A 26,203-nucleotide genomic window follows, 5' to 3' on the forward strand; every position below is an offset into this window, starting at 1 on the left:
TGATGTAATCACTTATTCACAAGTTTAAGGGTGTTTTTTGTCATCTGAACTTGTTTCCTTGGGCGGCTTTACTCAAAGGAACGCCTGTAAAAAATCTATATGGCCGAATGGTATTGGTGGGCCTTTACCTATAAGTATGAGCACAATCTTATGTTTTGAAAGTGGCCTTAGATTAGGTCAAGAATGTCATTTATATCACATAGGATATTTATCATCAGATTCGACCATTTTTTACCCTCAGACTTGATAAGCCCTTTGATGCAGTCCGACCGTAAAATAAACGATCTAATTTTATAGCAAAAGAGACGGATAACATCGACGGAAAAAATCTCTTTACTCAGTAAATATACAATTTTAACTTTTTAATTTTAATTCTTAATTTTAATTTAAACTTTTCATTTTAATTTTAACTTTTACTTTTAATTTTAATCATTTGATTTCAACTCTTAATTTATACTTACCTACATCTACTACCTGCATCGAATAATTTATTGTTAGTTGTGATTTTTTTACAATTAAATTGAAATGTTCATGGAAGCAGAGAGAGGGGGAGGAAAGTAGAGTAGCTTTACAATGTCTTCTCCTTTTTATGAACTTTTTATGTAATATTTTTATTTTTACTTTTTTAGAATAAAATTATTTGTCCCCTCTCCTCCTGCATTCATAATAAATTAGTGTGAAATCTGTAATTGGTCTTACTTTTTAAAATTGTTCTTTTGTACCTTGTTTTATATAAAGACTGTATGATAAATAAATAAATAAATATTACAACAAAGATTGTCATTATCATCATCATTTCCTATTCCACACCTAATGGTGCATAGCGCACTGCACTGAGACCCGAATCGCAGCGTACCTTGATAATTTTTTTTACATGAAGGTAAGATAATCCATAATATTATTCCTTACTTAATTACATTTTGTCATAGTCAAACCTTAGTCTGAACCTGTTGGTGCATAGGTCACTGCATTAGAAAAGGAGGATCATATGTTACAGGAAGAAAGGGTGATTATTTTTACGTTTTAAGTCCTGATCCAGGGGCTGTGAAATATTGGAGTGTTGAATTACCTTTTGAAAAAATATTTCATTCCAACCTTCCCGGGAATCGAACCTGGCACCTCAAGCACAGCAGGTCAAAAGGGTAATGAGCTTAAGAGGAAACGTGGTCTGACGTTTCTTCAAACACACGTATTCTCGTATTTTCTCCATGGATTAAAGCACTAGAACCGTTGTTTTTTTACACACCTCAGATAATTATTATTGGCGAGTCCTAGTCGTTTTGTTTTTTTGATAAATTGTTTATTATGTTAACAAGGACCATCCACAAACATTTAAAAGCTTCCAGATTTATCTACCGTCTTACGGTACGGTATGCAAACATGGTAACCAAGCGCCAGTCCAGAAGCCGCATACGCGCATCAAACAAAAGGCGATTAAACCACTCACAAGTCACAAATGAGCAGGTTTACGTTTTGACCCATTGGTTTCTTTGTAGACGTCGCTCAGTACGCAACTCCTGATTTGAATTCAACTATGCCATATTGTGTCGTTTTAATTTTAAGTTTCATAAAAACAAGGTTTTTAGTTGTGCCACTGTGCCCGGAGTGCGTAATCATTTTTTTATTATCTACCAAATAAAATTAATATTTTACGCAATATCCCGGCCTCAGGAAGTTACGACCCCGTCCGTAAGTTGGAGGATACTTCGTATTATTGTATTAACACAATGCTGAGTAAAGAAATGTCATTACGTACATCTGTTGCCTCTCTGTGTATCTATTCTTCCTCGATCTGCGGTCTCATCTCCGAGATTCTGGCCGTAATGGGAGGGGACGTATCCAGGGGTCGAAAACGTAACATTTGTTACAAAACATTTTTTTAAATTATCTGGGAAACCCGTAAGCTTAACATAACATTAACGTAGGCGGCCTTCGTGGTGTTGTGGTCAAGATGCTTGAATTACAGACGGAAGGTGACGGGCTCGATTCCCGCTGAGAACACAAAAATTAAAATGTGATTTTTCTCAAGCCTGGGTGTTCTGTGATGTAATTCACCACTGTAATTGGGCTTTCTGGCCTGTTGTGGTGCAAAAAAAAAAAATTAAAAAATATTTACATTTATATACATATATATGCATAAATAAATAAAAAATATAAGCAAAAGATTTTGGTGTATTGGTGGCTAATTTGATAGTCAGCTTACATTTCAAGATCACGTAAATTCAAAAGTCGGAAAAGCTTACAAACTTCTTTGGATTATATTTAGAGATGCAAGGCGGTAAAATTACCGCGGTATTTTACGAGAATTTTACCAGATTTTGGTAAAATACGGTATTTTATGGTAATTTTTGGTTAGAAACGAATATGACTTACTATTTTTTTTTTTGAGAGACATAACAAAAACAAGTAGTTTTGTTTTAGAACACGTTATATGACAGTTTAAACCAAGTTTAGATCCATCGGGTGGTTGTCGAGATTTATTATAAGTATGGGACGTTCATTACAGATGCTCGGTGTATGTCTAATCTTTGTTTTTTAAAACCCACTAAAGGATTTATTCTATATTATGGATTAAAATATCAATTTGTTTCGATTAAATTATCAAAATATTTATTTATTTTAAAGCAAATTTACTTTCAAACCACTAAAACGTAAGTATGCTAAATTATTTACGACATATAACATATATTCGTTATCTTTTTCTTACACATAACGAGTGCGTATATTGTCACCTCCCTTAGACGTAAGTCAAATTGATGTATTCTGAAGAATACTAGCCCTTATGAAAAAGTGTTGAAAGACTAAATTGCATTAATGAAAACTGCAAGATTTTACTGTAATCGCAAGTGTAATTTTTCGAACGAGATTCTAAAGTTTTAGATTAAAGACGTATTTGAATTGGTGATTTTAATTTTGAAGGGAGCAGAGTAATCTCGTGTAATCCAGTAGTAATAATTTTGGCCGATAGAGGCGCAACGCTTTTTTTTAAAGGGTCTGCACGCTAAAAAAAATAATTTTTGCTACTTACTAGTATCAAAAAAAAAAAAATTTTATAGGTAGTTTTGGATTCCACAAAAACGATCTTTGCATTAGCAACGCCCCTAATAACATGATACAATCACATTTTATGTGTAATTAGCAAATGAGTGTGTAAGTAGCAAATACATTACTTAAAAATTTAATTATTTTTCCATCTGTCAGATTGTCGAAGAAAACAAAATGGGCATTCCGTTAGTGTTGCCACTGTAGTATTTTTTTTACCCTACTTTGCTCATCTAACGAGAGAACTAATGAAAATTGTGCCTTGGATTAAACAACACCGTGGTGGACATTTGACCGACATTATCTTTAAAACATCAAGTATTATTTAACATGGCATAAAAATATCCGTTTTATGTAAAATAAAATTTGTTTTATATTTTAAGTTCAAAAATTCATAAATTCAATTACTCTTATTAAATGACCCTTTACTTATCTACTCTGTTGTGTCAATCAATGTTTCCGCGTGCACAATAAAATTTTAGAGAAGTTAACAGATTGATTTTTTTAACCTTACATTTGTGTTATGATTATATTTTTTCCCATCGTGCAAAATTACGCGGCGACTTCACGAATGCGCGCGGGGAAAGTGGGGCATAGTGGGGAGGATTTCTGGACACAGTCAGATGTATTCAAATATGATTCTACGCTCCTTCTGGACTATTCTTAATTCTACGAGGGAAGCACTTTATTTATGAATGCGATTTAATTATTTTTTAAAATCAATATTGGAGTTCTCTACTCCTGCTACGTTCCACAGTTCACAGCGAACGACGCGACGTCTTGTGTCTGTCTTGTCCTATTGATCGCCGTACAAAGGCTTGTTCGTGTGAGTTGCGTCCACACGTGGCCACGTGGCCACGTGGCGAGGGGAACTTACCGCTAACTGCTAATCATCACGGGGCGAATCTCCTTCACACAGGGGGCAGATCCTATGTACATATGTTTACGCTCACACTTGCTTATTGTGTATTGCCTACAGGGTCGGAAATACAACCGGAGTCGTCTACGATGTTTTCAGTTTGTCCAAATCTTGAAGACAAGGACTGGATTCAACCCCCTGGGAGCTGTTTTAATATAATTTAATTTTAAATTTTGTTTATTCAGAAAAACAACATCAATACAAAAAAATATGCACAACATTATAAAAAAAAACATAAAATAAAGCCAAATCAGTTTTTCACATAAATACAATTATAAAAATCCAGTTCAGTTAGATATAATTCATAGAAGTGCATGTGTGCGAGTTTTTTTCGTGTGAGGATACGTGTGTAAAAAAGTAGAGTGTGGTTTTGGTAGGTATGTGAATATGTGTGTGATTGTATATGGGTGTGAGGGTAGGTTTATGGACAGGGTGAGTGTGTGTTTGATATTAGTAAGTAGAAACAACTTTAAAATGTAAAAATATTTTTTTTTTATACTTCTACTACTACTACTACCATCACGCAATTTCCCCGTAGGGGTAGGCAGAGAGAATGGACCGCCACACACGTCTATCCTGGCATACAATCCTAGCCTCTTCCACATTCATACACCTTGTCATACATGCCCTTCGTTTCTGTTCTGTTCTTCTTTTTTTTATAAAAAAACATTTTTTTTTTATAAAATAGTTTTTTAATTTTGGTTTTGAAAGTGAGTTTACTGCAGTTAAATATGTCTATGTTATTGAAAAATACATTATAATTACGCGTCAAGCGAATCAGAGGAGAGTTCTGTGCATAGTTGGTGCGAACTGTAGGTACATGGAAAAGAGATAGATTCGTGTGACGGGTGCGGTAGCCAGGTACGTTAAGGGCCAACTCAGAAACCAGAACACGACTATCAAGACGTTAATATGTTTGTGTGGAAGGGACAAAAGCAAAGAAGAAATTCTATTAATTATCAATATTTTTATATTTGGATAATGAAGAAGATCAATGCCGTTTTTTAATTTGTTAAACCTCCCTCCCCGGTGATGGGTAGCTAGTACACATTGCGTCTAATAACTATTTTGAAAATTTATTTATAAACCCTTACGGATTATTACATTCATATTACATAAAATAATATATACATTTTTCATTTATACTCTGTTGTTCAAAATAATATTTTTTACATCTTTCGAAAAGTTTGTCTGAGTCTTTTGTTTATCTTACAGGTCATAAGCCCTGTAGATGCCTGGACTTCTATATTACCTTCTCTTAAATGTTCTCCTGCTCCCTAGGGAGTTGAATCCAGTCCTTGTCTACAAAAATTCGGACAAACTCAAAATATTGTTGATAAATTACCTGGTCCATGAAGAAGTATAGAAATTGAAAAAATAATATTTTCAGGCGTTGCCTAGTATGTAGGTGAAATAATTCAATTAGATGAATCTCACCCGCATAAATAAAGGTTTCAGCTCTTTAACTTCACAAACATCAACAGATGAAAGAATCGAAGGAATAAAGATGTTCAAATATGGGCAGAATGGTGAATGTTACACAGTGTGTAAAGTGGCCACTTAAACCAGCCATTGACAGGTCATAAGCCCTGTAGATGTCTGGACTTCTATATTAACTTCTCTTAAATGTTCTATATCTCTGTTGTAATATTTTAAAATAAACAGCTTCCCAGGGAATTGAATCCAGTCCTTGTCTACAAAAATTTTGACAATCTCAAAATATTGTTTATAATATCTTTATAAAAATTACCAATATCGGATTTAGATGTTCAGTATTCCTCCATTACTTATTTACGTATCGACTGAAATTATTTGTTATTAAATAATAAATACTTATTAGGCAGAAAAAAGGCGTTTTTATCGAAAATCGGGGATAAATTAAAAATATCATCAAAAGTTTAATCTCAGTCAGTCACATAGTCCAGTATTATATAGCTACTTAGTAGCTCTCGGGAAGTTGGCGCGGGTGCACGTTTAGCCAGAGTCGTTAGCGATACCCAATGTTTTTTTCATGAATTCAGCAGTTAGATTTGAAATATTATCATCTTTGAATTAAATTATGGTTAATTATAACATTATGTACCTAGCTGCTTTAAACCTTTAATTGTATTTATTGAGCTTATTAAAAAAAAGAATTTAAAAAAATAGAAATATATATATTTATTGTTTTAATTTTTTTAAAACCAACTTAACATTTAAACACAGATCTATATTTTATTACTTTATTTTGTATTTTTTTAAAATTTATTTTGTTAATACACTTATATTTTTATTTTTATACCAACTTCTTCTATATATATATATATACTTCTTAACACAAAAATTGAGGTGAGATCACAAAAATTAAAATGTGATTTTTCTCAAGCCTGGGTGTTCCGTGATGTAATTCATCACTGTAATTGGGCCTCCTGGCCTGTTATGGTGCAAAAAAAACGAATATATACGAATATATTACTGAATAGGTACACCAAATTTTTTTTTTCAAATGTCCGAACTTTGGAATATTCTGTCTTTTGCTTGAGGTAACGCGACGTTACATCACCGTTTGTAAATAATATTTTAGCACACCCATTTAAGAGTTCAAAAGCAACCTTTGACGCAGAAAACGGGGAGACCAAAAAACTCATGGGATGTCCGAATACAACAAATTGTTGAAGATGGAAAGGTCAAATGTCGGAATAATCGTCACGCGGGCATGAAAAGACGCTTGAATAAAGAGGAAATAGGATCGATCCGCTCTGCCGTCCCCTTCGGAAAAAACGGCATGAGGGATTGTTTGTTTGTATCAAACTAATATTTAAAATCCTGGCCGCACTGTGACATCTGCTTCGAGCAATGTATTTACTCACAAATTGTACTAAAAGGCATGCTTCCTTCTGGTAAACATAAAAGAAACACTATTTCTTGTGTATACACTTATTGGATAAAATGCCACATACCACGCTTTTGTACGCCCCCAACGCGTGCCCCTGTTTACATTCCTCGTACCTACATATTATGTATGTTACATTTTCACAAGACCGGTGTCATAATTAGGCCTATTTTTTTTTATTCAGTTTATTTATGAAACATAAATGCGTTTATGAAGGATATTTTTTTATATTATTCCTGGCTAATTACCTTTCTTTCCCATCCTTTCTTTGACCTACCCTTGTGGTACCTACCTTATTCTTGTTCTTAGAAGAGGAGGTCACTGCTATGCAAGATCCTGACGTCACTGCGACCTGTGAAGATCTATTGTGACGGGTCCCTGTGAATAGTTCTCGCCCAGGTCTATAAAGAGTCTGGCTCTATAAAGAGCCTGGCTACTGTGTGGAAAGCGAGAGTTTATATTTTGCTGAATCTCCCCCTACAACTCTAGGTCTTTAACTCTTAAAAGACTGTGGTAAATAATCCCTTTACGCGCGGTGATGTAACATCATGTTACCACTAAAAAGACGGAATATTCTAAAGTTCAAACATTTGGAAAAAAAAGGAGACATAACTGTTTAATAATTTATTTTCCAATATTTATGCAAATAAACATATAATTTAGCCTTGTTATAGCATAATAAATTAAAAATCACAAATACGACGCTCATTATTATTATTATGGATAACTCATATAGCGCCATTTTCGTAATATAATACCTCAAGGGCGCTTTACATAGTGATTCTATAACTAACTAACTAACTAACTAACTAACTAACCATCACGCCATTTCCCCGGAGGGGTAGGCAGAGAGGATAGAACGCCACACCACTCTGTCCTGGCACACTTCCTTTGCTTCCTTCACACTCATACATCTTCTCATGCACGCACGTCGATTATTCCGACTTTTCACATTACCACTTTCAAGAATTTGTTGTACTTGATCATGCCATGTCTTTCTCGGCCTTCCTCGACTTCTACAACCAGACACATTCGCATCATAAATCTTTTTAGCCGTTCTTTCATCATTCATTCGCTCCACATGACCGAACCATCGCAAAAGACCTTTCTTAATTTTGTCGATAATGCTTAACTCAGCCTTGCATTCTGCTCTAATTTCGACATTCCGCGATGAGGCTCGCAACCCATCAGGTCGCTTCTCTCGGGGGGGCGCAAAGAGGAGGAATTCTCAGGAATGTAGAATTGCCACTTGGAATGTAAGAGGACGTATGACTGATAAGATGAATGAACTGTGTGATATAATGGAGAATAAATGTATAGATTTATTGTGTGTCTCTGAGACTTGGAAGAAAGGGAGTGGTTCGATGGAGCACGGTGATACTCTGGTTCTCTGGTCCGGTCTCCCTGAGACGGACAGAGCTTGCCGGGGTGTTGCTGCGTTTCTATCGCCAAGAATGATAGAGGGCATGAATGAATATGAATTTGTAAGTGAGAGACTCATGTTTGTCAGATTTAAGGTCGGACTGACAAGATTGCTTGTTATCATAGGATACGCTCCTGTCAACTCCGACTGTGAATCTGAGAAGGACGAGTTTTGGACGAGTCTAATGAATGTGATGAATGGGAAAAAAGATAACGAAAGGATAGTTTTGGCTGGAGATCTTAATGGTTGGGTGGGAACAAGGAGAGATGGGCTGGAGTCAGCTCTAGGTATGTTTGGGGATGCAAGAGTGAATGACAATGGGAAAAGACTGCTAGAGGTATGCCTGGAATGGAACCTTTTTGTATCGAATACATTTTTCGAGCATAAAGGAATCCACCAATACACATGGGAGAGAGGAAATGAAAGGTCGATTATCGATTATGTCATCATTGAAGCCTGTAACTGTCGACACACGTGTGTACAGAGGGGCCGAGATGGAATCAGACCATTTTTTAGTGGTCTCAAGGGTGATTCTGTTTAAGGGATGGCGGTCCCAAATAAACAAAGTGCAGGCTCCTTCTAGAGTCAAAGTTGAAAAACTGCAAAATGCTGACATAAAAGATAATTTTGAAAGATCTGTGAGTCACAGACTGAACGAAAAAGATGTAGAATGTATGGGTATAAACGATATGTGGGAGTGTTTGAAAATAAGTATGTGCGAGGCGGCGAAAGAAGTGTGCGGTGTGACAACGCTAGGGAGAAAGAAAGGTGATGCGTGGTGGGACGACGAAGTCAAAAAACTCGTTAAAGAAAAGAAGGATGCGTGGATAAATTTGCTTGCTGTAAAAAAGAATACAATTGAATATGAATCGGCTAAACGCGTGTATGGAGAAAGTAAGAAAAAGGTTAAGCAGGGTGTATGTGAACGGAAGAAAAAATTTAAGGATGAAGAAGGAATGAAAATGACACACAATTTCCATGAAAACATTAAAGTTTTCTGGAAAGCTGTGAAAAACTCCAGGAGTAGCAGTGAAAGCGGAGGCATGACAGTTGTTAAAGATAAGGATGGAAAAATGGTGACTAATGAGAGTGGAATAAAAGAGAGATGGAAGGAATACTTTGAGGAAGTTTATGAATCGCACACTGGTAACTCGGGCGGTGCCGATGTATCGACATTATCCGAGGTGTGTTTGAACGCAAATGATGAGGTAAGTCAGATTAGTATGAAAGAAATTATCAGTGTTGTCAAATGTATGCGGAATGGTAAAGCGCAAGGGTATGACTGTATTGCAGCAGAGTTTATTAAGTCGGGTGGCAAATTAATTCTCACATGGCTACATAAACTTTTTAACTTGTGTCTCAAGGAGGAAAGGACTCCACCTGATAGTGATTCTATAGTTTTGAAAAAAATATATTGAAGCTTTTAAATTTGTAATTTAATTAAAACAATTTATTTTGTTGACACATGCTACGGATTTATTCAAATGATTTAGAGAACAAGTGGGTTTTAAGTTTTTTCCGAAACATCACTTCACTCTCACAGCCTCGCACCTCTGCTGGGAGAGCATTCCATGCCATAGGGCCTGCGACCGCAAATGCGCGTTCACTGAATTTAGTGCGCTGTTTGTGTAGAGGCATAATAACTTTTCCTCTCGCCGTAGACGGAGCTGATCTAAGCGTGAGACGCCTGTCAGCTAGTTTATCTGGAATGCATAGTTCCTTTAGATATTCCGGAGCAGAGTTGTGCAGTGACTTATACAAAAGCCAACATAGTTTGTATTCGACCCTCTGTGGTAAACTTAGCCAGTGTAGTTCCCGAAGTAGTGGAGTGATATGACTGAACTTAGAGATTCCGAAAATAAGTCTCGCTAATACAGATTGTAGGCGAGTCATTTTATTCATGAACGCGCGTGCGTCCCCCATCACTGTCATCAACTGACAGAAGATTGAATCTGTTTTAGACAACACCCGCCGCAAAACAGCGTCTCTATCTTCTTTACCGTGACTTCTATCTTCGTGCTCTCTCTTGTATAAGGTATCTGTCTCAGGTTTAACCAGTGGTCCCCCGAAGATGAGGCTCCTTTTATAATGTAAAGCATCACACTCACATAGAACACGTATAGGTGTTTCCTCATCTGCCCTGCAGAACCTACATCTAGAAGTTTGGGAAAGGTTCATTCTAGCGCTGTGTATAATAGAATTTATTTTATAAATAGTGTTTACTGTATGAACTTTAAATAATTTACATAGACTTTCCGTGTTGAATGTTGAGGGTTTCTTTAAAATTACTTTAATAATTAATATTTGTACTATTTTAAGATGGTTTAATATATTGGCATATGCACCACCCCATCCAACAATACCATATTGTAACAAACTTATAAATATACTTACATATTACAACAGAGATGAAGAACATTTTGAAGAAGGCCATATAGATGACTAGGCATCTACAGGGCTTATGACGTGTCATTGGCTGATTTAAGTGGCCACTTTACACACTGTGTAACATTCACCATTCTGCCCATATTTGAACTTCTATATTACTTCAATTCTTTCGTCTATTGATGTTTGTGAAGTAAAAGAGCTGAAACCTTTATTTATGCGGGTGAGATTCATCAAATTAAATTATTTCACCTACATACTAGGCAACGCCTGAAATTTTATTTTTTTCAATTTCTATACTTCTTCATGGACCAGGTGGATTTATCAACAATATTTTGAGTTTGTCAAAATTTTTGTAGACAAGGACTGGATTCAACTCCCTGGGGAGCTGTTTATATTAACATATTACAACAGAGATGAAGAACATTTAAGAGAAGGCAATATAGAAGTCTAGGCATGTAGATGCCTCCTAGAGGGCCGCCCTGTAGAGGGCTTATGACCTGTCATTGGCTGATTTAAGTGGACACTTTACACACTGTGTAACATTCACCATTCTGCCCATATTTGATCATCTATATTCATTCGATTCTTCCATCTGTTGATGTTTGTGAAGTTAAAGAGCTGAAACCTTTATTTATGCTGGTAAGATTCATCTAATTGAATTATTTCACCTACAAACTAGGCAACTCCTGAAAATGTTATTTTTTCAATTTCTATACTTCTTCATGGACCAGGTGGATTTATCAACAATATTTTGAGTTTGTCCAAATTTTTGTAGACAAGGACTGGATTCAACTCCCTGGGGAGCTGTTAACATTAACATATTACAACAGTTGTAATATGTTAATATAAACAGCTCCCCAGAGAGTTGAATCCAGTCCTTGTCTACAAAAATTTGGACAAACTCAAAACATTGTTAATAAATATGTAGATACATTTTCTAATCTGTTTAACTAGTTCTCTAATATTGTCTTACCATTTGAAGTTTTGGTCTATGTATACACCGAGATATTTAATTTTATCTGTTGTATCAAGTACTGAACATGTGTTTGTATTTTATTTTATTTTAATTTATTTTATTTTATTTTAATTTATTTTATTTTATTTTATTTTATTCTATTTTATTTTATTTTATTTTATTTTATTTTATTTTATTTTATTTTATTTTATTTTATTTTATTTCATTTTATTTTATTTTATTTTATTGTATTTTATTTTATTTTATTTTATTTTATTTTATTTTATTTTATTTTATTTTATTTTATTTTATTTTATTTTATTTTATTTTATTTTATTTTATTTTATTTTATTTTATTTTATTTTATTTTATTTTATTTTATTTCATTTTATTTTATTTTATTTTATTTTATTGTATTTTATTTTATTTTATTTTATTTCATTTTATTTTATTTTATTTTATTTTATTGTATTTTATTTTATTTTATTTTATTTTATTTTATTTTATTTTATTTTATTTTATTTTATTTTATTTTATTTTATTTTATTTTATTTGGGAAATCAACAGTTCTACATACATATTTTTAGTAAACAAACAGATATAGTGTATAAACTCAGAACTAATAACAGATTTCCACATAGTATACAAAGTTAGTAAAGAAAATATATTACATATCAAATAAATACATACAATTTATACATATAAAAATGTTATTTTCAAGTACTCAATAATCAAAGATTTTTTAAATATTAATTTTAAGAACATTAAAATACTGTAAATTGGGCGGGATAAGGACAAGAATGCTTGAAGAGAGGATAAGGAGGGGAGGGGAGATGTACATATTTATTATTAAAATGTCTACTAAGTTACATAATACATTTTTAATGTAAATTTTAAATCTGACAGAGTGATGTTTGTGTAATCTATATTTTTAAATAATAAAATAATATTATGAATAGTAGGTTCTTAAGGGTTGGTTTCGTGTGCATACCGGGGGGACACCCCTGAATTCCGTTTTCGAATATCATCTCTTATCTTATTGGTTCAAGCGGGGAACCATCTGTCAGAACCCCACCAATCTCATAGCTTTATATATTTACCTTCGAAATCAGATACTTATAAAAATGTTATTTAATAATATTAAGTAACATTTTTTATTCACTGTATTTTAAATAAACGGAAGTCACGAGGATGAAGAATACAGTGCTCAGTTCTGTTTCACATTAGAATATATGTTTGTGAAATAGAACTAAAACTGAAACTGGCTAAACTAGCAGTTCACAATGGAGTTCTAGTGCCAACTCTAATGTATGGGAGCGAAGTGTGGAATTGGAAAAATGATTATGAAAGTAGGTTAAATGCTGTTGAAATGCGATACCTCAGGCCAATGTGTGGTAAAACAATGTCGAGATCCGTGAACTGAGTAAGGCTGAGACTTGCATTATCGACAGAATCAATAAAAGGGTGCTGCGTTGTTTTGGACATGTTTTTTTAAAATTTGTTTTTTTAAATATTTTGACCCCTGTATTAAGTAGCCTTACGTGTCATGTACAAGACTAAGGTACTCGGAAAAAATCGTTTTTGTTTGTCTTGGAAATGGGATGTTCGATCACTGATTTTGGTTTATTACCTTTATGAGTCCAATCACCATTGTTGCAAAGTCCAAGAACAATGGCGCGTGATAACTACTTTTAACTACAGTGTGGATATCTGTTGAGGATATTCCATCTTTCCTGCATTCTGCTTCAAGATTATGGCGTTGCAAACTGAAAAATGGGCACTGAAATTACAGATGTTCGATACTCTGTGAAGAAATATCATCGCATGGACAATAGTCATCATTCCTCAGTTTAAACCTATATAGGTAACTTCTCATAGCTCCGTGTCCGGTAAAAATTTGGGTCGTTCCGAAAGAACTTTGGTGATGATGATGGAAGTTTGCTGCATCAGCCAGCGTTGGGAAAAACATTTTAGACAAACAATCAAGAAAAGGGTGCTGAGTTGGTTTAGACATGTAAAGCGAATGGACAGCGTAAGAACGGCTAAATGGATCTACGATGCGAATGTTGATGGATGCAGAAATCGAGGAAGACATGGCACGATCAAGTCCAGAAAATACGAGTACTGTGACGTTTTAAAGTAGTTGTTTTTTTTTTTTTATAAATTTTCGAGAAACTTGGCCGTGTAATTAAATGCTTTTATTTTAACAACGCAAAAAGAAACATTTTTACATCCAATTTCTCGTGGCACTAAACTTCCTCATTCGGCTCTTTCAATAGAATTTTCCTGATAAATTGCTATTGGGAAAACTTAATAATATTAGATAAAGCGGGTGATGTTTTGCTTCTCATCGCTAGGTGGCGCCATGTGTCGCTAAGTGCGGTGGTTTCATTTCCGCGGGAAACTCGCCATCTTGCCGGGATTTATTGGCGCGAAAAGTGTCCGCACTATCTGTCAAATTCGCTCGGCGGCCATTTTGCACTCAGCGGAAAAACATAATAATATTTTTTATCAATATTATGAGTTTGTAAAAATTTTTGAGCTCTGTAAATGCAAGTTCTACATCTCTGTTACTTTTTTATCAATGTTTTGAGTACATCCAAATGTTTGCAGACAGGCTTGATTTCCTTCTAATTTAGATCTAAATTTGTTAAAAACAGAGAGCAAAAATATTTTTGAGGAGGGAATATGGATGTCTAGGCATTTACAGGGCTTATGACCTGTCATTGGCTGGTTTAAGGGGCCGCTTTACACTCTGTGTAACATTCACCATTCTGCCCATGTTTAAACATGCACATTTCTTTCATCTGTTGACTTTTGTGAAGTAAAAGAGCTGAAACCGTGGGTATGTGGGTGAAATTCATCCGGCTGAACCAAATCACCTTCTAGGCAACGCCTAAAAACAATTTTCCTATTTTTATACTTCTTTTTTTACTAAGTAGTTATTTCAACAATGTTTGAGTATGTCCAAATGCTTGTAGACTGGCTGGATATCCTCCCTAGGGAGTTATTCATATTTCAATTTATCGCAACAGTGACGGAAAACACCTTACACTCTGTGTAACATTCACCATTCTACCCATGTTTAAACATCCACATTCCCTCAACTCTTCCATCTGTTGACTATTGTGAAGTAAAAGAGCTGAAACCTTTATCACGTGGGTGAGATTCATCCGGCTGAACCAAATCACCTACTAGGCAACGCCTGAAAATATTTTTTAAATTTTTATACTTCTTTTTTACTAGGTTGTTATTTTAACAATGTTTGAGTATGTCCAAATGCTTGCAGACGGGCTGGATTTCCTCCCTAGGGAGTTATTCATATTTTAATTTATCGCAACAGAGAGGGAAACATTTTACACCCTGTGTAACATTCACTATTCTGCCCATGTTTAAACAAATGCCTAGACTTTCATATCCTTTATCTGTTTAGTTTTTTATTGTTTACTTTTTAGCACGAACACTTTACAAATTTACTATAATGCTCAATGTTTGTTTTCGTAAATTTATTGATAATTTTAAGTTACCAGAATTTCACTCGTCCATGCACTTTGTAGCTGCAAGACAATCAAATTAGTAATCTAGCTTCAAAAGGTAAATGTCAACTATCAAATATCCAAATTTAGTACATGAGGTCTAGAATTCCAACCATCCATGCGCTCAGTAGCTGCAAGACTTGTTGTTATCTAACTTCTTTTTTTAAAAAAATGTTTTTTATTTAATTTTTTTAAGTATCACTTAAACTAACTCCATTGTCAAATAAAAAAAATTGAAATGTAAATAGGGGCTCGATTTCTTATTGTCCATGCGCTCTGTAGCTGCAAGACGTGTAATCTAGCTCCTATATATCATAACTGGAGATGAGAAACAAGAATCCTAACCGTCCATGTGCTCTGTAGCTGCAAGACGTGCTGGAATATTTATTTATTGTGCAGCGCCCTTGAGGTGATTTTCACAAAAACGTCGCTATATAAATTATCCAAATATATTAATCAAAATATATATATCCCCTTCTCAATAATGTTTTCCCTCTTTGTTGCAATAAATTTTAATATAAATTACTCCCTAGGGAGGAAATCCAGCCAGTCTGCAAGCGTTTGGACATACTGAAGCATTGTTGAAGTTTTTTGTTTTTAATATTTATTTAAATATGTTGTTTTTCTTTTAAACTATCTCAATCGTGATTTATAAGCCAAGGATGTACAGTTGCGATCATAAAAAAAGAGCCGAAAAACATTATTACGAGAAATATTGAATGTTTTGCAATCTGGTACATATGTGTGTTTTTCTACCCTTGCAATAAAATAGTTCAAAAGATTTCTAGGGGCGAACCACACCTTATAAACGATAACAGAGCGGTTCGTAATTCAGTTTAAAGAAACATTTTTTTTACACAGTTAGTGAGCACTCCATTGATAAATCGTATAAAGAGTAGTTCTATCATTTTATTTATTTGACACTTTATATACATATACAATATATATACATATAAGGGCGGGCATATTGCCTTAAGGCAATTTCTTCCTGCCTACCCAAACCGTTCCGTTTGAGAAAATTACAAGTACATGGACATATTGAATCTTACAATTTTATACAAAAACTAAAAACAAAGATTAACAAAATATATAAAAAAATTAACACCATATGAAGAGCGGAGAGGGTATGGGAAGGAAAGAAGAAGGATATAGGAACAATTTAAATATTAAGATAGTGACAATGTAAATGTAAATGTAAATAAAGAAGGGGTGTCTCTTACATTAGTGGGTAGATTAGACAATCACTCCCTCTCACTTCTGTTGAATGTACTTCATAGCCCTAACGCTCTTATATACCTGCGTTAAAAATTTCAACGCTTATCAGTTCATGGTTTACCTCTTCGTTCTAATTCTCAAGGCACTCTCTTAATACCCCTCCACAATTCCTCTTCCTTCTCTAACTCATATAGTGTCCATGCGGCTCGACTGTGGAATCATCTCCCATCCACCATCAAAGATGTTACTACATTATCTCTGTTTAAATCACGTCTGAAGAAACATCTCCTTTCTTTTCCTTAATCTCTCCTCCTTTCCTTTTTCCTCTTTTTTCCTTTTTCCCATTGAGTAATTGTTTTGATTTAAGGTCATTTATAAGCAAATACGTTTATTTCTATTTTTATATATCTTTAGCTTTTTATTTATTTTTTCTATTGAATATGTTCTGTAACGTGAATTAAAAAAATACAACTTTTATTTTATTGGTTGGTTGGAAGAAATTGCCATTTGGCAATAAGCCCGCCAATACACAAACTTTGTTGGCTAATGTATAAGTCACTGCACAATTCTGCTCCGGAATATCTAAGGAAACTATGCATTCCAGATGAACTAGCTGAATGGCGTCTCACGCTTAGATCAGCTACGTCTACGGCGAGAGGAAAAGTTATTATACCTCCACGCAAACAGCGTACTAAATTTAGTGAACGCGCATTTGCGGTCGCAGGCCCTATGGCATGGAATGCTCTCCCAGCAGAGGTGCGAGGCTGTGAAAGTGAAGTGATGTTTCGGAAAAAACTTAAAACCCACTTGTTCTCTAAATCATTTGAATAAATCCGTAGCATGTGACAACAAAATAAATTATTTTAATTAAATTACAAAATTAAAAGAATCACTATGTAAAGCGCCATTGAGGCATTTTATTACGAAAATGGCGCTATATAAGTTATCCGTAATAATAATAATAATAGTATACTTATTTGTACGAAAAAATAAGCTGGAATAATCGGCTAGTTTCTTGGCTCACCACAGGTTCTAAGTCTTCTTTATTAAAATTTATATTTATATTAGGATAAAAATACAAACGGTGAAAATTATTTATTTGCTTTTCTGTAAATAAAGTTACAATAAAACATTATTATGGTTGGTCAAATATAATGGTAAGTTGCGCATAATCGCTTCTATACGCGGTTCGCCCCTGGTGTTAGTGCCTGTGGGCAAACCAAGTTAACATACAAATTTCATTTATGTCAACAAGCACACTGGATTATTTTATTTAAAAACGAACTGTCACACACACATTAGCCAAGTGTATTAAAGATTTGAATGGACTGAACATATTCCCCGGAGATTTATCATTGAATATTATTTTCAATCTCCCTTCCATCTAATGGTTTGAATGACTCGCTAGAGAAAAGCGCCAGGTGGTAATACATTCCTATTTAATGTGAAATCATTTTATCCAGAACACAATTTCTGAATTATGGATAAGGGCCGCGATTACAATCGGAAGTTACGGAAGTCATAGGGAGTATTTTGTATATGCAGATAACAACAACAACAACAAACCATCACGCCGTTTCCCCGTAGGGGTAGGCAGAGAGGATAGAACGCCATAACACTCTATCTTTAACATTTTTTTTTTACATTTTTTTTACATTTTTTTTTTTTTGCACCACAACGCCTAATTACAGTGGTGAATTACATCACAGAGCACCCAGGCTTGAAAAAATCACATTTTAATTTTTGTGTTCTCACCGGGAATCGAACCCGGAACCTTCCGTGCGTGAGTCAAGCGTCTTGACCACTACACCACGGATTCCGCCATACATATCTTGGCATACAGACCTCGCTTCCTCTACATTCATACATCTTCTCATGCACGCACGCCGATTATTCCTACTTTTGACATGTCCATCTTCAGGTATTTGATGGACTTGATCGTGCCATGTCTTTCTCGGTCTTCCTCGTTTTCTGCATCCATCAACATTTGCATCGTAGATCCTTTTAGCCGTTCTTTCGCTGTCCATTCGCTCTACATGTCCAAACAAACGCAGCATCCCTTTCTTGATTCTGTCAATAATGCATGTCTCAGCCTTACACACTTCACGGATCTCGACATTTGTGCACCTATCATACATTGTTTTACCACACATTCGCCTGAGGGATCGCATTCACACAGCATTCAACCTACTTTCATCATTATTTTTCCAATTCCATACTTCGCTCCCATACATTAGAGTTGGAACTAGAACTCCGTTGTGAACTGCTAGTTTGGCCTCCTGCGATAAACGTTTGTTTGCCAAAGTAGATTTCATTGCACCGTTCACCCTGTTTCCGGCACTCACCCTCCTTTCAATATAGGTTTGATATAACAATAAAAGAATAGTTAAAAACATTTTTAAAAAAAGAAAAGAAGCATTGACAAACATAAGGGACATCGAGACAAGATCTGGACTATTTATTTAGTTATATAAAGATATGAATTTAATTTTAACTTTTTAGTTTAAGAAAAATAATGCACTTTGTCACCACATGCTAAGAATTTATTCAAATGATTTAGAGTGTTCCGAAACATCACTTCACTCTCACAGCATCGCTGCTCTGCTGGGAGAGCATTCCATGCCGTAGGGCCTGCGACCGCAAATGCATGTTCAGCGAATTTAGTGCGCTGTTTGCGTAGAGGTATAATAACTTTTCCTTTCGACGTAGATGTAGCTGATCTAAGCGTAAAACGTCTGTCAGCTAGTTCATCTGGAATGCAGAGTTACCTTAGATATTCTGGAGCAGAGTTGTGCAGTGACTTATACATAAGCCAACAGAGTTTGTATTCCACCCTCTTTGGTAAATGAAGCCAGTGTAATTCCCGAAGTAATAGAGTGATATGACTGAACTAAGAGATTCCAAAAATAAGTCTCTCTGCGGCATTCAATACAGACTGTAGGCGAGTCATATTATTCATTGGTAGACCTGCGTAGATACTATTACAAGAATCGAATCGATACACTACAAACGCATTTATTGATTGACGGGCGGCATCAATTGGCAAATTTTGCGTATGCATTTAATCTGTCTCAGCTAATAAAAGCATTCAATTTTAATTTGAGCGTCAAGAGAAAGGTCAGAATGAAGGAAGACTCCCAGTAGTTTAACGGTGGGTAAAGCGGTACTCCTTACATCGGGTGGTGCCGTATCCTGAATCAAATTCTGTCGTCCGGCTGAAGCCATCCATAGTTGTTCCGTTTTAGATGAATTAAGTGTTCTTTAAGTGTCTATTTTCAGCCATCCAGTTTCCTATGTTCTCAATTCATCCATTAATCAGATTAACAAGCACATTTCTCTCCCTCGGTTTACAATGAAAATAATTCTGTGTATCATCTGCATAGCAGTGAGACCACGATCCATATTCTTTAATAATATTCTCTATATCTACGTAAGCCAACAGAGTTTATATTCCACCCTCTGTGGAAAACGTAGCCAGTGCAATTCCCGAAGTAGTTAAGCATAATCAGTCCGTAATGCAGTTGTCTTTTTCGAAAGAGTGACAGAAAACAATGTTCAAATACTGGCGCCGAAGGACCTCTGCTCTATCGAAAAACGCCGCCCTCCTGCGGTAGGTAGATATATATTTTTAATTCTTTTACTTGTTAATTTTTTGCCCAAATTTCTATAAATCTAAATCGGTTATAGCGCAATCTCAAAGCAATTACTCTCGGCGCGATAAAATCGGGGTAGGTTGTAAAAAACGCAGCGTCAGGTAGAGCGAAATGTCACCTTGACGTACGACAAGACAATATTTTGTTCTGACAATGACGCTCGCCGCGGTGTTGTCACAGGAGAAAAAAGGCAAAAACAACAATAAAACGGACCACCGAAGTTGCCAGTCGGCAAATTTGTTAGCCGCGGCTCAAAAGCGCGGCAAATATTTTGACAGATGACAGATAAAAGATACACAGTTTAGAAATAGGTGCTTTGTCGATTTAACCGTATTAAAAGCTTAGAATGCTTAGCCGTGCAGGTAATTTTTCATGTCAAACACACTAGTTTTGCGTGAAAGAATTATTTTTGAGTGTACCTGAGCCGAAATCGCGGGGGGCGATTTCTTTTTTTGAATCGGCACGCCTTTGACACATGTGCGGTTTCGTTTCGAGGCTTTTGACTTTTGGGTGCTATTGAAATTTCATTGTATCTTTGTCGTTTATGCTCCACTTTATTTTTAAATTAATAAACCAACTTTAGTCCTTAATACATCGCTTGATTAAAATGACAGCTGCCAAACTAATGTTATTAGTGATGGGAAATTACTGATCACTGATCATTCCTCCTCTCCTCACATGTTAGTCCAAGATCCTTCAATTTACAACCAAGGAACTACAAAACATCAAATCACTGGTACATTTTAAAGTAGGTTTAAGGTCTTGGGCCAGCATGGAAGGAACATATAGACAATTTTTTTTTTAAATAATTGAAATTTTAAATAAATGCATTCTGCAAATAAATAATGTTTTCGTAATATCAGCATATGTCATACCATATATGTATGCTTTTAACTTTTAATAATTAAAAAATGAATGAGATGTATTTTTCTATAGTGTATTTTTGTAATTATATCTCTTGGTAAATAATATGTGTATGAAAAAATAAACGAATAAAAAAAAAAAATGTTCCGATCAAATCGATTTTTAAACACATTTTTATAACACGAAAACACATTTTTAACGCGTATTTACGTACTAAATACACGCTTACAGAGCGATCTCTTGGTGGGCTATTCCGTTCAGAATACCAGCCCTGGATTGACGTGGGAGAAGTCGAGATTTCTGGCCGGTGATAGGGTCTTCTGGAGGCAACTGGTGATGTCCACATGCTCCAATTAGGAGCGGATGTGGAAAAGAAGAAGATTAGAACATGTGAATAAAAAATATGAACCACTGAACTTCCTCATTACAAACTAACAAAATAATATATCAACAATATTTTGAGTTTGTCCAAATTTTTGTAGACAAGGACTGGATTCAACTCCCTGGGGAGCTGTTTATATTAACATATTAATCTTCATCTCTGTTGTAATATTTTAATAATAACATATGTTAGGTTATGACAAAGAGTATTGAGGGAACCATTGCAGAGTTCAAGAGGAAGATCCTCAGAGTTGTCTATGGCCGTGTGAGAGAAAACAACCATTGGCGTTGTCGCTATAATAGAGAGCTATATGAAATCTACAGAGTGCCCGATGTATAATATTCACCAGTCTGAAGATGCCTATTAGAAGGTGAAAGCGCTAATTGGTCAAAATAAATAAGTGGAAATGTATCAATTATTTTTTAAATTAACAACTTATATGTAAAGATAAGTTATTACATTACAATGGAATTCCATTCAGAATCGTCAATAAATAATTTTAATGAAAAAAAGTAATCAATATATAGAAACAGTTATAAAGAGAGAAGACAAAGTGAAAAACAAAGTAAAAAATGGAGTAAAAACATGGTAAAAATATAGTAAAGACATAGTAAAAATGTAGCAAAAAACGAAGCAAAAACATCGTAAAAACAAAGTAATAAATGTAGTGAAAACATAGTAAAAACATTAAAAATAAATAAATATGTATGAAAAAATATTTTAATACTCAGTAAACTGCGAAATAAAAACAGAATGCATAGTAAGAAACATAATAAAAAAATTAATGAATGTGTAAAGCAAAAAGATATTTAAAAAAACATATCAAAAAATAAAGTAAAAGATGTAGTAAAAAAAAATACACAGTAAAAACAAATTGAAAAGTTATGAGGATTTAAAAAAATATATTACTTTGGACATTGACATTTTTCACGTCTCTGAGGAAGTTTTTCCTTACAAGATTATCCTACTTTTTAAACATATTATTCTCATTGGATTATATATACGTACGTGTTATTTTTATACATGTATATACCTAATTTTACTGTCTTTTTATTACTTTTATTTCTATACGTATGAATTAAGATACCTTATTTTGTAATGTACAAATATATAATTTAAATTGAAAATTTAGTGCTCTATGCACCATTGGGTGCGATGAATGCATTTTACGATGGTGTTGCGATGAATGCATTTTACCCATAGGTTGTCACAATAACAGAGACTGTTCGTCTTTTTTTGCACCGTTCGATCGAAAAAAAGCGATCTATTTCATTCCCAATGTCGTAAATCTGTCAATAGAGTCAAAACACGCCTTCAAAGTGGCTTTCGCCGCTATGCGCGATTAGCAACATAGGCGGTAAATTCTAACAATGTCCATGTTAGGGACGTTACTCGCAACATTTTCCTTTGTGCTGAATTTTACCAAAGGCTTTACTCGGGGTAAAAAAGAAAAGTTTTTTTATTTAAATAAAATATAAAAATTGCTCAAAAATATCATAATATTTACATAAAAATCAAATTATCTTCATATATAAGTATAATTCTTTTGTACGTGGGATGTCACTGAACTTACAAACGGCTAAACCGATTTACATGCGGTTTTTAACAAAATGTAGATCAACAATATTTTGAGTTTGTCCAAATTTTTGTAGACAAGGACTGGATTCAACTCCCTGGGGAGCTGTTTATATTCTCAAAATATTGTTAAGAAATTACCTGGTCCATGAAGAAGTATAGAAATTGAAAAAATAATATTATCAGGCGTTGCCTAGTATGTAGGTGAAATAATTCAATTAGATGAATATCACCCGCATAAATAAAGGTTTCAGCTTTTTGACTTCACTCAAATCAACAAATGGAAGAATTGAAGAAATATGGATGTTCATACATGGGCAAAATGGTGAATGTTACACAGTGTGTAAAGTGGCTACTTAAACCAGCCACTGACAGGTCACAAGCCCTGTAAATGCCTAGACTTCCATATTCCCTTATTTAAGGTATTCTCTATCCCTGTTGTAATTTGTTAGTATAAAATTAATTTTAACTTTTTAATTTAAGAAAAATAATGTACTTTGTCACCACATACTAAGAATTTATTCAAATGATTTAGAGAACAAGTGGGTTTTAAGTTTCTTCCAAAACATCACTTCACTCTCACAGTTTCGGACCTCTGCTGGGAGAGCATTCCATGACGTAGGGCGTGCGACCGCAAAAGCGCGTTCGCCGAATTTAGTGCGCTGTTTGCGTAGAGGTATAATAACTTTTCCTTTCGACGAAGATGTAGCTGATCTAAGCTTAAGACGTCTGTGAGCTAGTTCATCTGGAATGCAGAGTCCCCTTAGATATTTTGGAACAGAGTTGTGCAGAGTTGTGCAGATAAATTATCTCACATACTAGGCAACGCCTGAAAACAATTTTCAAACTTCTTAATTTATATCATTATATAATCACTTCGTAAAGCGCCCTCGAGGTATTATATTACGAAAATGGCGCTATATAAGTTATCTATTATAATAATTAAGTTTTAGGTTGTTCATTTTGAGCCATGTTAAAATAACAGATAATACACAAAAAAGAAATATTAACTAACTTAAGGCCAAAAACCATTTTTAAAAACCACAAAATATTGTTCATGTATATGCCAGTTTACCTGTTTATATTTTTAATGTCTAAGTCGTGTTTGAAAAGGCCGTAAAATAGATACAAGCATCTATTAATCTTTGGGGCCCGAAACGGCAAGGTCCCATGTTTTTTTAAATATTTATTTATTGTGGTTTTTGTCACACAATAGCTGGCGCTATGACAAAGCGGGTTATGTGCATTATCTGAAATCTATAGCAACATAAGTGGGGAATTAGGCTCGAACGTACAGCGGGGTGCCTACCGAACATGAGCTTTTGACTTAGGCCGCAGGACCACACGCACTTCTAAATCTAGGAGTACAAATGGATGAACATCTCTGCTGGCGAGCTCATACTAATGAATTAAGGCGCAAAATATTTTTCAGTCTGCACTCACTTAGAAGGTTGCAAAAATTCTTACCCATTAATACTAAATGCACCCTTGTACAAGCATTACTACTACCCATTCTAGATTACGCTGATGTTTCCATGACTGATTTAAGCTGTGAGCAACTCGATAAACTTGAACGACTTCAGAATACATGCATAAGGTACATTTTTGGTCTTAGAAAATATGACCACATTTTTGATTATCGTAGGCAACTGAAATGGCTCAAAATTAGACAGCGGAGAGACTATCACTCGTACAGCAGCAGACGTCCAGGACGTCGAGAACCTGATGCCTTGTAAAGTAGGCAAGCGTGGTTAAGGCTCTCAGGAGGCATCTGCAGCACAAGGCCGAGCTAACCGTATCGCTTCCGCTTGATGACAGTTGTCACCGGAGATTGCTGCGTCCGTTCTCTTTTTTTATTTTTTATTCAGATAACTAAGAAAAATACAATATTACAACTAAATACATTTTTTACATATATTTACATTAACGTTTCCCATTACGTAAAAAAAAACAAAAAAAAAATAATTAAAAAAGGGAAAAATGAAATATTTATAGGGAATGGCTTTAATTAACCATAATTTAATTCAAAGATGATAATATTTCAAATCTAACAGCTGAAAACATGAAAAAACCATTGGGTATCGCTAACGATTCGGGCGAAACGTGCACCCGCGCCAACTTACCGAGAGCTACTAAGAAGCTATATAGTACTGGACTACGTGACTGACTGAGAGTATACTTTTGATGATATTTGTAATTTATCCCCGATCTCCGATAAAATGCATTTTTGTGCCTAATAAGTACTTATTGTTTAATAACAAATTATTTCAGTCGATACGTAAATGTGTAATGGAGGAATACTGAAAATCTAAACCCAATATTTATTAAGATATTATAGTTATTAGACGCAATGTGTACTGGATACACATCACCGGGGAGGGAGGGTTAATAGCATTTTTAATCTCGGATACTAAAATTTCCGGCTTTAGCTCAGTCAATCTTAATAATTGATAACCAAGCTCAATGTTTTTACATATAAGTTACCCCACTTTGCCACCCCCTCCCTTACTAAGAAAATGCCTTTAGTCTGCCAATACAACCCGCTTATCAATACGACACTAAGATTTTCTCCGTGTATCGTACCCTTTATGTTGGCCATATATTATCAGCTTTACGCCACCCTGGTAACTCCGGGGAGCAGGGTATTTAGTAGAATTTACACAACCCAGCGACAAGTGGCTGGATCCGTAAAGTTGACATGCATTAGGGTTTTATATTCAGGAGATAAAATGCTAATTCTTGTCAAACAAAATAGATTCTCCTTTTGGGCGATTGAATCGATGAGTTTAAAAAGTTCTCATGTCTAAAATACACATAATATCAGACTTCTACTTTTCTCCAAATGCGAACTACAAAATGAGAAGTCTTCTTTTTCTCATAAGAAAATGATTCAACTTCTAGATATCATGACAATTGATCAAAGAATCAAATTCAATGTTGCCAATGAAATAAACAAAATTATTAAAGGAATAGTTCCGAGATATTTTCAAAATAAACTAAAAAATAATGAGTTCTTTCATAGAAACTATGCAACAAGAGGATCTCAAAATATAAGACTGGAAAAGAAATCAAAAGCAATGTCCCAGAACTGCCTTATGTACAAGGGAATAAAACTATTTGAAGAAATGCCAGAAAGCATAAAAAATGAAATTAATGTAAATATATTTAAAATTAAATGTAAAAAGTATATATGTGAAAAATATTAGGTAGTAAATAGTGAATATAATTAATGAAAATGTACATATGAAACAGTTAATATTATAAATTAGGATACTAAGTGTATAATAGTGATAAATAATGTTAGAATAAGTATAGATGTAAATATTGTGTTGTAAATATATATTAGACTATGTAATACATAGAACTAAATAAATAAATA

General features: G+C 34.5%; 1 protein-coding gene across 1 annotated transcript; it reads left to right on the top strand.

The window, feature by feature from the left end:
• Positions 1-8,287: 8,287 nt before the first annotated feature.
• Positions 8,288-8,797, top strand: LOC148271031 (protein CFDP2-like). Its single transcript, XM_088241903.1, has one exon. The coding sequence runs from the start codon at positions 8,288-8,290 to the stop codon at positions 8,795-8,797; it is 510 nt and encodes a 169-aa protein (XP_088098029.1).
• The last annotated feature ends 17,406 nt before the right edge of the window (positions 8,798-26,203 follow it).

The sequence above is a fragment of the Micrasema longulum genome, unplaced genomic scaffold, assembly GCF_059751315.1.
Source record: "Micrasema longulum isolate JH-2025_06_02 unplaced genomic scaffold, ASM5975131v1 h1tg003153l, whole genome shotgun sequence".
Classification (NCBI taxonomy): Eukaryota; Metazoa; Arthropoda; class Insecta; order Trichoptera; family Brachycentridae; genus Micrasema; species Micrasema longulum.

What these genes read in the sequence shown, in the direction of transcription:
- LOC148271031 (XM_088241903.1), top strand. Translation starts at nt 8,288, where the DNA reads ATGATAGAGGGCATGAATGAATATGAATTTGTAAGTGAGAGACTCATG.